General features: G+C 43.1%; 1 protein-coding gene across 3 annotated transcripts; it reads left to right on the top strand.

Moving 5' to 3' along the window:
* Positions 1-10,086: 10,086 nt before the first annotated feature.
* On the top strand, positions 10,087-13,291 carry LOC145033929 (vignain-like). Of its 3 annotated transcripts, XR_013677780.1 has the most exons (5): positions 10,087-10,574; positions 10,655-10,914; positions 11,008-11,145; positions 11,219-11,550; positions 13,164-13,291. XR_013677780.1 is itself a non-coding variant. In XM_078982409.1 (4 exons), exons 1-4 carry the CDS (start codon positions 10,103-10,105, stop codon positions 11,492-11,494), a joined length of 1,116 nt encoding a protein of 371 aa, XP_078838535.1. In that variant the 5' UTR covers positions 10,087-10,102; the 3' UTR covers positions 11,495-11,807. The 3 variants fall into 3 exon arrangements, 2 of the variants coding, with proteins under 2 accessions (XP_078838535.1, XP_078838534.1); XM_078982409.1 differs by lacking the exon at positions 13,164-13,291 and having other exon boundaries at positions 10,685-10,914; positions 11,219-11,807; XM_078982408.1 differs by lacking the exon at positions 13,164-13,291 and having other exon boundaries at positions 11,219-11,807.
* Positions 13,292-14,014: the final 723 nt, after the last annotated feature.

The following is a 14,014-nucleotide window of genomic DNA, read 5'->3' as shown; positions in this document are numbered from 1 at the left end:
AGCAGTACAAATTATTTACAAGAAAGAGCTATACTTGCTCCAAAGAATGAAGTTGTTCAGGAAATAAACGAGCGTTTGCTTAACAAGTTTCCAGGAGATGAGGTTGAATATTTATGTTCAGATAGTGTAATGACCCAAAAATCACGACCAAAAATTTCTTTAAAAGCATTACTAGAATCATATTTATAAAAACTGTATCATAAGTCATAACATAAATTCTCGAGTATTAATTCAAAGTATAAAATCATTATCAGAGTCGAACATTCCCAGGCTAACTAACTACGGTGTGTGCACTGCAATCTCCCCGAGCTCCTCTTTTGAAAACTGGGTACCTGAAACCACAACTGAAAACCGTAAGCACGAAGCTTAGTGAGCTCCCCCAATCTAACACATACCATGCAAAAACATATAAAGCACATACTGGGCCTTGCCCACTGCATCGGACCAATGTCCGGACTAACTGGGGCCTTGCCCCCTACATCGGACCGAAGTCCGGAAACTGACTGGGACCTTGTCCCCTGCATCGGACCGAAGTCCGGACTAACTAGGGCCTTGCCCCTTGCATCGGACCGAAGTCCGGAGACTGTCTGGGACCTTGTCCCCTGCATTGGACCGAAGTCCGGGCTAACTGGGGCCTTGCCCCCTGCATCGGACCGAAGTCCGGAGACTGACTGGGACCTTGTCCCCTGCATCGGACCGAAGTCCGTGCTAACTGGGGCCTTGCCCCCCGCATCGGAGCGATGTCCGGAGACTGACTGGGACCTTGTCCCCTGCATCGGACCGATGTCCGGGCTAACTGGCTGAACATAGCATAGCATAACATATCAACTAGCATGAACACATATACTGCATACTACATCGGGCCGTAGCCCGGAACACATAACACATAACACGTAAAACATAGCACATAAATCCTGTCTGAGCCACGAAGGCATCAAACATACTAACTACTGCATCGGAAACTACTGCTAACTGGACGGGCCGGCATTGTGGCCTTAAACCCGTCCGTACTGGAAGGAAACTCACCTGTGACTGCTGAACCCTACTGGAAAATCTCTGGTTGCTACTCGACAATCCCCTGATCCGCTGCTCCTCCAGCTCTCCGAGCTATCAATATACATATGACACTTAGTCTGACAGTCAGCTAAGTCAACTCTGGTCAAAGTCAACCTTCCAGGTCAACCCTACTCGCCGAGTCTTCCTAAGGACTCGCCGAGTTCATAAACTCAGGGTCTTTCTTATTCGCGACCCGACTCGCCGAGTCAGTCCATGACTCGCCGAGTCCAACCAGTTCCAAGTCCTGTCCTGTCCAACTCGCTAAGTCACCACCCGACTCACTGATTCGGGTCTCGACCCGAAGGGTTCATGGTTTTCGCGATCTGACTCGCTGAGTCCAAGAACAGACTCACCGAGTCCTAGAAAATCTTCAACCAACTCGCCGAGTTGCTCATTCAACTCGCCGAGTCCATGCCTAACTTCATCCGACTCGACGAGTTGTTCATCCTACTCGTCGAGTTCCTCCTCATCTTCAAGCTACTCGCCGAGTCCACTCGAAGGACTCGCCGAGTCCAGTCGGTTCTACATACATGCAGAGGACCTTTGAGTCATGCATGGACTCCAAACTGTAGATCCACTCTTTTAAGGTCTATTCCTTACGTAAAGTTGCAAACTTTACGTGTAGAGAAGGAGATCTAGGCAAGATACGCCATTAACTAGGGTGTAAGGCCAAGGGACTTCAAAATCAACACAATGACTGATACTTTATGCTTCTCCAGGCCCTAAAACACTTGAATCTGAAGTAGCAACTCCAGATCTGACTTCTAACACAAAATAATAACATTATGGCAAAAGAGCCCCAACAACCACACATAGATCTAGGTGCAAAAAGGGTCCAGGAACTAGTTTATTACCTCCAAGTGCTCAAAATGAACTCACAATCCTAGATCTATAGCTCCTTCTTGCTCCTCCAAGTTCCTTCTTCCTTTTCCAAGCTTTAAAGCACCATCCAAGGCTCAACTAGGAGATATGACGGCTAGGGTTTGATATCCAGGGCTAAAGAGGCAGTAAGGAACCCTGGGAAGAAGATTAAGACATTTATATAGGCCCCAAGTCCCGAATTTAGGGTTTTCCACGCACAGACCAGACTCGCCGAGTCCCCCTGGTCGACTCGCCGAGTCGGTCACTTACTCCCCGACCCGGATCCCGCTCAGACTCGCCGAGTCCCCCTTAGACTCGCCGAGTCGACCCCTAAACTTAGGGTTTTCTTTCCTTTCTTGGTCTTCGAAACTTTGGGTGTTACAACTCTCCCCCACTTAAACTAAACTTCGTCCTCGAAGTCTATGGCCCACTGCCTGCGAGCTGCCTCTAAACCCAACCAACTATTCCAACACCAGCTGCCTACCCTTGCTAGCTTTTGCTCGATCGTTCCGACTAACCTTAATCCCTGCAGATAACACCTCGGGTCAACCCTGACCCTGAACATCCTGGAGACCCAACTTACTCAACTGGCAATCCTTCTGGTACTCACCGAGTACTAAACTGAACCTATAGCGGTTCACCCCTTCCTGGCCTTGCGCAAATCCCTTCCCTTCCCAAGGCAAGGTTCTATAACCAACTATTTCTCTGTAACTGTGAAGGTCCTATACTTCACCAACTCTATCACCCCCGCCAATTCCAGTACGGGTCAATACCACCAACAACCACCGACGCCCCTATCTGACATAACTTGGTGCCGAGCACCCCCGGTCCTTACTGACGTCTCCATATTTGGGTTACCGAACCCTACCGGTTACTACACCCCTTCGCAATCTCCTAGTCGCTTCCAGCGACTCCTGAAAATACTTCGACTATCTATAACTGTTCTATCCATTCTTCCGCTCATACTGAAACGATGCTTTTGGGAATAGCTTGCTTATATCCCATTTGATTATTCAACTCCTACTAACTCGAGTCTTTCATCCCGAAGAAAAGCTACTTGCCTAGCTATCTTTACATGTCATTTCTACATCAACCAACTATACCGTCAACACTAGTATTCCAACTCAAATACAATACTGACCCAAAACTCCGAAACCTTTCAAACACTGAATTGTCTGCAATACCGAACCTGCCTGAAACATTAAACTGCCTGAAACGTTGATCTGGCTGAATCACTGAGCTGCCTGAGACACTGAGTTGGCCGAAACACTGAGCTGCCTGAAACACTAAACTCAAGTCCAACTGTGGAGTCATGGGACTCCTCCCTTAGTCGCTTCCACGACTTCTGAATGGAATCTTCCTCAAGGACTAGTTTCCACTAGTTATCCTATCACTGTGGCTCTAACAACCTTTCGATCCAACCGATCGGGTCCATACTTCACATCCTGACATCATCCATTCTATGACTAATAACATGATGGCTCCCAGACTAACGGTAGCCCTTAACATACCCGAACCTCAACGGTCCACTGCTACTCTGATCTCATAACTGATGTGACGATCTATAGCCAAGATTCGCTGACTTAGCCATAACTGAACCATTTGGGAAATCCGAATCTAATCCGTGGATTCCCATATTCCCACCGCTGCACCCGAACGGGTGGGAATTACTACATTCCCGCGTTCAGCCACGCGCTCATGTTGATACCAATCTGATAAAAGCCACGGCTACACCCGCGGATTCACAAGTCTCAAATACTATCTGGCTGCTAATGAACGCTACGGCTACCCCCGCAGGCTTACAACACTCTACTGCTATCTGACTACTAGTGAATGCTACGGCTACCCCTGCAGACTTACAACACTCTACTACTACCATCCCGAGGACATCCTGACTATCCCTAGTCCTGCTAGTGATTCTTCATCCCGATTTCTCACACCAGCCCTCAGTCTTTCAATTCTGCATCATCCTCGACATCTTATATCCTTGATATACTTAGTGCTTCGTCGAGGAATTCTCCGGCTTGGTTCCCAAACCAACCGTCTACTAATCTGAATACAAGAAGCTATTGTTGGGAAGTTTCCAACCTCCCAACTCCTGAATCTACGCAATCTGCATGCTGCCTCAGACACTGGCTACCAATGCTAAAACATCTCCTGCTACCCGTTCTCAGGGTCTTCATTCTGACTCTCATGCGTCCGACAGGTGGCCCTCAATCTTGGATCCCCAACCAGCTTCTAACCATCTCGATTACATGAACTAACTGCTGGGAAAAGTTCTTGAACTCCTAATTCTGAACTTCTCAATCCATCCATCACTAACCTACTACCATTTCTTCTTAGAGGCCGCGCACTCATTCTGAGTCTACGAGACTCTTATCCAAATATACCCGGAGGGTTCTCCCCCACTTCGATCCTGCTTAACCCTTGCGGCTTCACACTCAAAAGAGATCCCGATCCTTTACTACCATTCCAAAACTTCTGCTGGGGAACCCAAGCCCGCTAGGTAGGAATTTGACCATTCCATCCAACCCGCTATCCACTCCGAACTAGCGAAACGATCCAGATCTCTCCCTACCATGCTACCGTTACTGCATCCTCCGAAACTTCTCCATATGAGCACATCCCCTAACTACCAACCAATTATCCGAGGTATGAAAATGGCATATGACGTAATCACAAGCAAGCCACTCCATAACACAACACTTATACCACAATTGATGCAAAAACCATAACAATATAATCATAACATAAGCTAACAAACACAAAGTTACATACATCCATTACTCAGTGCTGCTCGAATCCCTGCTGAAATCTACCGGAGAAACTCGGCTCCGAGCCGTAGGCACCCTTGCCCGGCCTTGACAACCACTGACGGTACTTGAAGTTCCAAGGGCAGGAGCTGGCGCCTGCCCTGCTGAATACAAACTCGGACAGTGGGCCTTCTTGTGGCCCCTCAGACTGCAATGGAAACACAACGGATCAAGTCACTGGGCGATGGTAACAACACAGTCTCTGCTAAAATGACCAATCTGGCCGCACTTGAAACACCCAGCATCGCCACCACATCTACGCCTACACACACCCATGTGCGTCCTCCCGCACTTCCCGCATCGACTGCGGCTCTGATAGTTCCTCGTCCTCAAATCTGAACTCTTGGGCCTCTTATTCGAACCTGTGGCAGCCTGAGTCTCATCCATTTTCCTCTTCCCTTCCGACTCCCTGCCCGACTCTCGCTCCTGTGTTACCCCAATGGTAACGTCTGCTGACTGAACAACAGGTGTCTGATCCTGAAGCCTCGCTATCAATCTATCAGTGATCCTCACGACCATGTCTGGCAGACCCTCGCGAATGGCTCGCGAAACTTCCTCAACTATCCAATCATGCAATGGTTTCTCTTGGAGACAGAATGCCCCCACACACCCCTGCCCCCTGATAGCAGAAACTAGAAATGGGATCTCCCTCCCTGATGGATCCCTGAACTCCATAGGATTCGGGACCTAGACGAGCCCCAATCTGTCCTGAAACTAATCCGGCCCTAAAGGCCTCAAGATGACTGTCCATGAGCTCCACAATAGCCTCTCTAACTGAACCGAAAATCACTGGAGTCTGATCGATGATGTTGCGTATAATCTCTGCGGAAATGAAATCCCTCATCTGATCATCAAGCTGCCCGGCTCTAAAGCCCGAGCCAGACCCCTCCCCTGCACCTGAACTGCCAACTGATATCTCGCGCAACGTCACCATGCTGAAAAATATAACAATCCCTGATCAATTACATACTACTGCTGAGGGATCTCTCACATACTCTACTAGTTCCTTGGTTTCGCCTCGGCCCCTCTTGAATCGAGTACGGATCCTCTTCTTTCAGTAGTATGGGCCCCTACTACCTTCCACATCTATCCGTACTTTCCTCAAGAGTTACCTCAACTCCACCAAGTCCCCTTTACTCTTCTACTGATCTCTGCTACTCTCATCCTAGGCTTGCCCTAGGGAACCTCTAACTCTACCCAAACAGTCCTCAGCTGCTGAAGGCCTCCTTGTAATGCCAATTAGTCACCACCTGAATACCATCACATGTGACGAGGCTCAGATAATCCTTCAAGTAAAGGACTCGTCCCTACAATGGTTGGACTCAAACGAGAGCTGCGCAGTAGGGCCAAATCCAGCACTCTGAGATTATTCAACCCTGATCACATGTGATGAAACGTATTCACCTAATGGCTAACTCTCATCACTCAGAGTCCCACAAAGCACAAAGCAAGCAGCATTCGGATAAGGGAAACATACTCAGGCAAAACAATTCTCATAACAAGAAACTGCACCAGCATATAATGCTAAGCTCATACTTTCAGGCATAACCTACACAGGCTATCCTACTACTGTCTACTCATTACTAGCATGCAATTCTCATCAAGTTGGAACACATAAAGCAGGCACATAAGGCATCATCCTAGATCCTTAGTCCTATTCTAGCATGCTGTTCTACTGAAGCTGAAAACTGAAACTGAACTGAAACTGATACTGAAACTGATATCGAAAATAATAACATAACTTGTATGGGTAAATTGGGAGTACTTACTTGAGCTCGGCTGATTGCATGCACCACACCCTTTTCTCGTTTTCAAAAAAAAATCTTTTCTTTCTATGTTCTTTTTCCAAAACCCTTATTCAAAAATGTTTTTCTTTTGAAAATCCCTTATCGTGCCCTTAGTTTGAGTTCAAATACACTCGAATGCATATCTGAATCCCTCAAACCAAGGCTCTGATACCAACTTGTAACGACCCAAAAATCACGACCAAAAATTTCTTTAAAAGCATTACTAGAATCATATTTATAAAAACTGTATCATAAGTCATAACATAAATTCTCGAGTATTAATTCAAAGTATAAAATCATTATCAGAGTCGAACATTCCCAGGCTAACTGACTACGGTGTGTGCACTGCAATCTCCCCGAGCTGCTCTTTTGAAAACTGGGTACCTGAAACCAAAACTGAAAACCGTAAGCACGAAGCTTAGTGAGTTCCCCCAATTTAACACATACCATGCAAAAACATATAAAGCACATACTGGGCCTTGCCCACTGCATCGGACCAATGTCCGGACTAACTGGGGCCTTGCCCCCTACATCGGACCGAAGTCCGGAAACTGACTGGGACCTTGTCCCCTGCATCGGACCGAAGTCCGGACTAACTAGGGCCTTGCCCCCTGCATCGGACCGAAGTCCGGAGACTGTTTGGGACCTTGTCCCCTGCATCGGACCGAAGTCCGGGCTAACTGGGGCCTTGCCCCCTGCATCGGACCGAAGTCCGGAGACTGAGTCGGACCTTGTCCCCTGCATCGGACCGAAGTCCTGGCTAACTGGGGCCTTGCCCCCTGCATCGGACCGATGTCCGGAGACTGACTAGGACCTTGTCCCCTGCATCGGACCGAAGTCCGGGCTAACTGGCTGAACATAGCATAACATAACATATCAACTAGCATGAACACATATACTGCATACTACATCGGGCCGTAGCCCGGAACACATAACACATAACACGTAAAACATACCACATAAATCCTGTCTGAGCCACGAAGGCATCAAACATACTAACTACTGCATCGGAAACTACTGCTAACTGGACGGGCCGGCATTGTGGCCTTAGACCCGTCCCTACTGGAAGGAAACTCACCTGTGACTGCTGAACCCTACTGGAAAATCTCTGGTTGCTACTCGACAATCCCCTGATCTGCTGCTCCTCCAGCTCTCCGAGCTATCAATATACATATGACACTTAGTCTGACAGTCAACTAAGTCAACTCTGGTCAAAGTCAACCTTCCAGGTCAACCCTACTCGCCGAGTCTTCCTAAGGACTCGCCGAGTTCATAAACTCAGGGTCTTTCTTATTCGCGACCCGACTCGCCGAGTCCAACCAGTTCCAAGTCCTGTCCTGTCCGACTCGCTAAGTCACCACCCAACTCACTGATTCGGGTCTCGACCCGAAGGGTTCAGGGTTTTCGCGATCTGACTCGCCGAGTCCAAGAACAGACTCACCGAGTCCTAGAAAATCTTCAACCAACTCGCCGAGTTGCTCATTCTACTCGCCGAGTCCATGCCTAACTTCATCCGACTCGACGAGTTGTTCATCCTACTCGTAGAGTTCCTCCTCATCTTCAAGCTACTCGCCGAATCCACTCGAAGGACTCGCCGAGTCCAGTCGGTTCTACATACATGAAGAGGACCTTTGAGTCATGCATGGACTCCAAACTGTAGATCCACTCTTTTAAGGTCTATTCCTTACGTAAAGTTGCAAACTTTACGTGTAGAGAAGGTGATCTAGGCAAGATACGCCATTAACTAGGGTGTAAGGCCAAGGGACTTCAAAATCAACACAATGACTGATACTTTACGCTTCTCCAGGCCCTAAAACACTTGAATCTGAAGTAGCAACTCCAGATCCGGCTTCTAACCTAAAATAATAACATTATGGCAAAAGAGCCCCAACAACCACACATAGATCTAGGTGCAAAAAGGGTCCAGGAACTAGTTTATTACCTCCAAGTGCTCAAAATGAACTCACAATCCTAGATCTATAGCTCCTTCTTGCTCCTCCAAGTTCCTTCTTCCTTTTCCAAGCTTTAAAGCACCATCCAAGGCTCAACTAGGAGATATGACGGCTAGGGTTTGATATCCAGGGCTAAAGAGGCAGTAAGGAACCCTGGGAAGAAGATTAAGACATTTATATAGGCCCCAAGTCCCGAATTTAGGGTTTTCCACGCACAGACCAGACTCGCCGAGTCCCCCTGGTCGACTCGCCGAGTCGGTCACTTACTCCCCGACCCGGATCCCGCTCGGACTCGCCGAGTCCCCCTTAGACTCGCCGAGTCGACCCCTAAACTTAGGGTTTTCTTTCCTTTCTTGGTCTTCGAAACTTTGGGTGTTACAGATAGCCTATGTCAGTCCGAATTTGTCCATGATCACTTTGATGCAAATTTATACTCACCTGATGTATTAAATGGTTTTAAAGTATCCGGTCTACCAAATCATAAGTTAGTTTTAAAAATTGGTGTTCCAGTAATGTTACTGCTAAATATTGATCAGAAAAACGGCTTATGTAATGACATAAGACTACAGATGATATCATTGGGCAAACGTGTTATCGTGACACGTATAACGTCTGGAACTAATATTGGAAATCGGACTTTTATTCCAAGAATGTCTTTAACTCCATCAGAAAAAAAAATTCCTTTCAAATTCACAAGAAGAAAGTTTTCTTTGGCGGTATGTTTTGCAATGACTTTTAATAAGAGTCAATGACAATCGTTATCGAAGGTTGGTTTGTTTCTAAAAGATCTGGTTTTTTCACAAGGGCAATTGTATGTTGCATTATCTAGAGTTCAAAGCAGAGAGGGATTGAAATTATTAATTTCAGATAAAGATGGTAGACTCACAAATAAAACTTAAAATATTGTTTATAAGGAAGTTTTTCGCAATTTATAACCAACTTCTTTGTAGCATCTTTTACTCATTTTAATCAAAGCACATTTAGTCCATCATAATAATTTATTTATTTGTAATTACGTATTGTATTTTTTTTTATGTTAATTTCAGTACATACATATTTTGTTTGTTTTCTATCAAATCAATTCCGATGTTGTTTTCGGTTTTTTGGTCGTTATTTAAACGTATGTTGCATTATATAAAATAATTACTTTTATAAAATATGTAGTTATATATTTACCATTTATTGTGTAATTAAATACTTACAATTAAAAAAATTATTTAAAAACACTATATAAGTTTTTCAACTTAATGATATATTATTTATTATATAACTAAATTTTAAATTCTATTTAACATCCACAGGTTTTCACTTAGTATATATCGTTAACTTTAAGTAAAAGCCTGTCAAATTTTCTAATTTATAATGCGTGTATATATTATCCTATGAATTAAAAAGTTACGGTATATACACGTGTGTGTATAAGACATTTATATTTGGATCTGACCAAGTATGCAGTAACTAATTGCATGGGGTCCGGGAGTACACATGTATGATTCGATCACGACAATTATTATTGTTGATTGAGATTGTTTCACGGGCATCCACTCACTATTTTCCTAGAATGTCAGTTCTCCATCGTCATCGTTCACAATAAATTTAGAATCTAAGAAGAGCAGCTAGCAACAAGATCGAAATGGAGATCATGAGCAAGTTAATTTTGGTTTCACTTTCATTAATTTGGTGTATAGGGGGGATTGTTGAGGGCTTCACATATGATGAAAAAGAGGTTGAGACAGAGGAGGGAAAGTCGGCTATGTTTGAAAGGTGGAGGAGTCACCACAATATGCAGGCTATGCGCGACAAAGACAAAAAAAAGCAGTACGAAGCGTTCAAGGCAAACCTGGAAATTGTTCACTCGACAAACAAGGCAAAGAAGCCATATAAGTTACAGATGAACAAGTTTGCAGGGATGGGTAAGGCCGAGTTTCAGAGCAAGTATACTGGATTGAAGGCTTCTCCAAAGATCCGGCCAGGAATGAAGTCTATCGTCAGCGAGGCCGAGTGGCCTCACCCTTTCAAGTATCGTAATTTCACTGATGTCCCACCGGCTATTGACTGGAGAGCCCAAGGTGTCGTCACCCCTGTCGTGAATCAAGGAGGATGTGGTAAGTGGCAACACGTACATAACGTTTTTGCTTTCAATAAAGGGGATATATATGTATTTGTAATATACGTAATTATATAGTATTACACATGCATGCATGCATGCATGCAGGAAGTTGCTATGCGTTTGCAGCAGCAGATACAATTGCATCGTTACACGCGATCAGAACAAAGCAACTAATAGAATTATCACCTAAAGAAATTCTCGACTGTTGTAATTGTGGCGGATGTAACGGAGGGAAAATGCACGATGCCTTCTTGTACGTTGCAAACAATAAAGGTCTAACAACTGCCAAAAACTATCCTTACAAGCCTGTGGCTGAGACTTGCAATGTTAAAAAGGTTAGATTGAGTAATGCATGCATGTCCCAAATCAAAACTTGTTATCATCATCATTATCATCTCATCTCAACTTTTTGAATGAATATATAACAGGAGCACGATGTTGCGGTAGAAATTCATGGATATGAGCGGGTGCCATTTAATTCTGAGCCGGCTCTTATGGCATCAGTTGCGAACCAGCCTGTACAAGCTTCAATTGAATGTGAAGAACCTTTTATGTTGTATAAAGAGGTAACTCAAACCTTATTCAGCATAATTAAAAGATAGATTATATATAATTAATTAACTAATAATTGATTTACAGGGAGTTATGACTGCACCTACTGGAACCAACACTGGGCATGCAGTCGTAATTGTTGGATACGATACGGATCCTGATGGAACCAAATACTGGATAGCGAAGAACTCTTGGGGAACAGATTGGGGAGAGGAAGGATACGTGAGACTCCTTCGTGGAGTTCCAGAGAAAGAGGGGTACAGTGGGGTAAATACGAAACCTCGCTTTCCTACTAGGGAAGAAGCTGGTCAAGATGATACAGGACGCGGCGACCCTGTGGTTCATATGAGTAGAGACCTCTAGAGGAACCACAACATACTCTACGATACTTATTAATCTCCCTTCTAGCAGGATGCGAGGTATGATACGATTACTGATCATAACGCGGAGATTCATGATAAATTTTCTTTTAATTTTGTAATATGGAATTCAACATATAACACTTCTTTATTATACCCAAAAGTTTGTGGTCAAATCATGTTCCATCATTTGTTTCTTAAGATGAATGGCTACAAAACATCTGATTTTGGGGGTGCCATTATAGTAATTATGATGGAGTTAATTTTTGATGTAAAAAATTATACGGATAAAAATGTAATGTAAGTGAGATGTTATTGACGACCCCATTCATATATACCATCTTCCAGGTTTATGCGCCTGGATTTGTTTCTCAACAACTCAACTCACAATCTGACATGTTTCAGCTGTCTTAACAGTTTATTTTTATTTTTCTACGAATTCGTTTTTTGTCCTAGTTTTTTTTCTTTGTAATGAAAACTAAAAAATCATTGCTCTTAAATATTTGTTTCATACAAAATGAATATAATATTGAAAACTAATAAAAAAACTTAATGCTTATATTATTTTTTTCTAAAACCAAAAGAAGCAATTGGGTCCGTATTTCATTGAAATTTAAGAGAATATTCTTGAGTTAGGTAAATAAAACCAGAAACTAATTAAAAAAACATCAAAACCTGATAGGATCCAAAATTATTTATTTTATGCAACTAAACAATAATTAATAATCCAAGATACATAGATAAGTTAGCTACAATTGAAGTCTAAAAAGAATACTAAAAACTCAAACTGAAGTTTCTCTATCAAAATTGAAAACTTTGGCTTCAAACATACAAGATTTTCAAGCTTTCTTCTTTCGCAACCAGCAAATGCACCTTCAAGGACGACAACATGCATCGCAAATAGTCAAGATTGTCGCCCCTAAAGGTAATAGGGACGACATGTTTTCTCAATTGGGTCGCCGCAAATACCTCGTAGCTAATAGTCAAAAGGCGTCCCTAAAGGTGTTGTCCCTAATACATGTCGTCGCTAATAGCTGTCGTCGTCCCTAAAGGTGTCGTCCCTAATAATATTCCGGCTACCGGTCAGTGTTACTCCGGCCAAATATTCCTGCGGGATGTGTCGTCCCTAATGCTTAAGATCGTTCCTAAAGGTGTCGCCAATAATGCTTGTTTTTTTATATATTAAATTTATATTTTATATTAGTTTATATTATAAAAATATAAGATTTATAAAACTAAAAAACATATAATTTAAAAATCTGATTCAAGCATGGATTTGTGATTATGTGTTCCGGACCTCGGTCTGATGCATTATGCAGTATATTTGTTTATGCCAGTAGTTGTGATTATGTTATGCTATGTTCAGTCAGTTCCGGAATTTGGTCCGATGCAGAGGGCAATGCCCTGATTAGTTCCGGACTCCGGTCCGATGCATTTTCCGGACTTCGGTCCGATGCAGAGGGCAAGACCCTGGTTAGTTCCGGACTTCAGCCCGATGCAGTTTTCGGACTTCAATCCGATGCAGTTTCTAGACTTCGGTGAGATGCAGTTTCCGGGCTTCGGTCCGATGTAGTGGGCAAGGATCATTAGTTGCTTATATGTTATTGTATGATATGTGGTAGTTTGGGGGAGCTCACTCAGCTTCGTGCTTACAGTTTTAGTTTTGGTTTCAGGTACTTTCGCAAAGTAAAGGGAAGAGCTCGGGATGATGGCATCGCACACACCATAGCTTCAGTCTTTATCCTGGGAGTTTGTTTTATTTCATAGTTTGATTTGACACAATTGTTTCACGACATTTTATTATGAGTAGAGATATTTGACGTATGGTTTCATGATATGATGATCAGTATATGATTTTTATTATTATTAAAACAAAAAATTTTGGGTCGTATTTTTGGATGTTACAAAATGGGTTACCAATCTCTTATCGTTCACTAATGCTATCGAATGCCTAACAAAAGAAAAACCTTATAAACACACTAACACACTCTACCCACCACTATGGGAACTTTCCTTGTTGTTGATATGATTATTAGGTGTGAGATTAGAAGAAAAAAAAAAGAAAACAATGTTTTTAGGATGTTGTGGTGATAACACAAAGCAACGATCATAATGCGCAAAAACGTCCCGATGGAAATTGTCCATACCTAACAGTCTAACATATTAAATATCACGCATATAGAAGTTGAAGGACCATAAATGCAACTTTTCGGGGTTGAAATTTAAAATTTTATACCAAACACCATACTTTTGACAAAAATTAAACGACGTTATTTCTAAAAAAATATATGTCCCCTAAACTAATAAATAAGTAGAATTTGTACACGTGGCAGTCTCATAGCACCCCCAATCGAATTTTCCCACTCTTTTTGATAATGTTAATTTTTGATATTTGTAAAAACTCAAATTTTCAAACAAAATTTTCATTTCAAAAATAAAGTATTTTCGTTCAACAAAGCATAATTATTCCAATTATTATGTCAAAAATACACTTTCATAGAATTCCCAAGATCTCAAAACATCA

Source organism: Lactuca saligna, chromosome 3 (genome assembly GCF_052625555.1).
Source record: "Lactuca saligna cultivar CGN05327 chromosome 3, ASM5262555v1, whole genome shotgun sequence".
Taxonomy (NCBI): Eukaryota; Viridiplantae; Streptophyta; class Magnoliopsida; order Asterales; family Asteraceae; genus Lactuca; species Lactuca saligna.
This window is presented reverse-complemented; position numbering and strand designations above follow the sequence as displayed.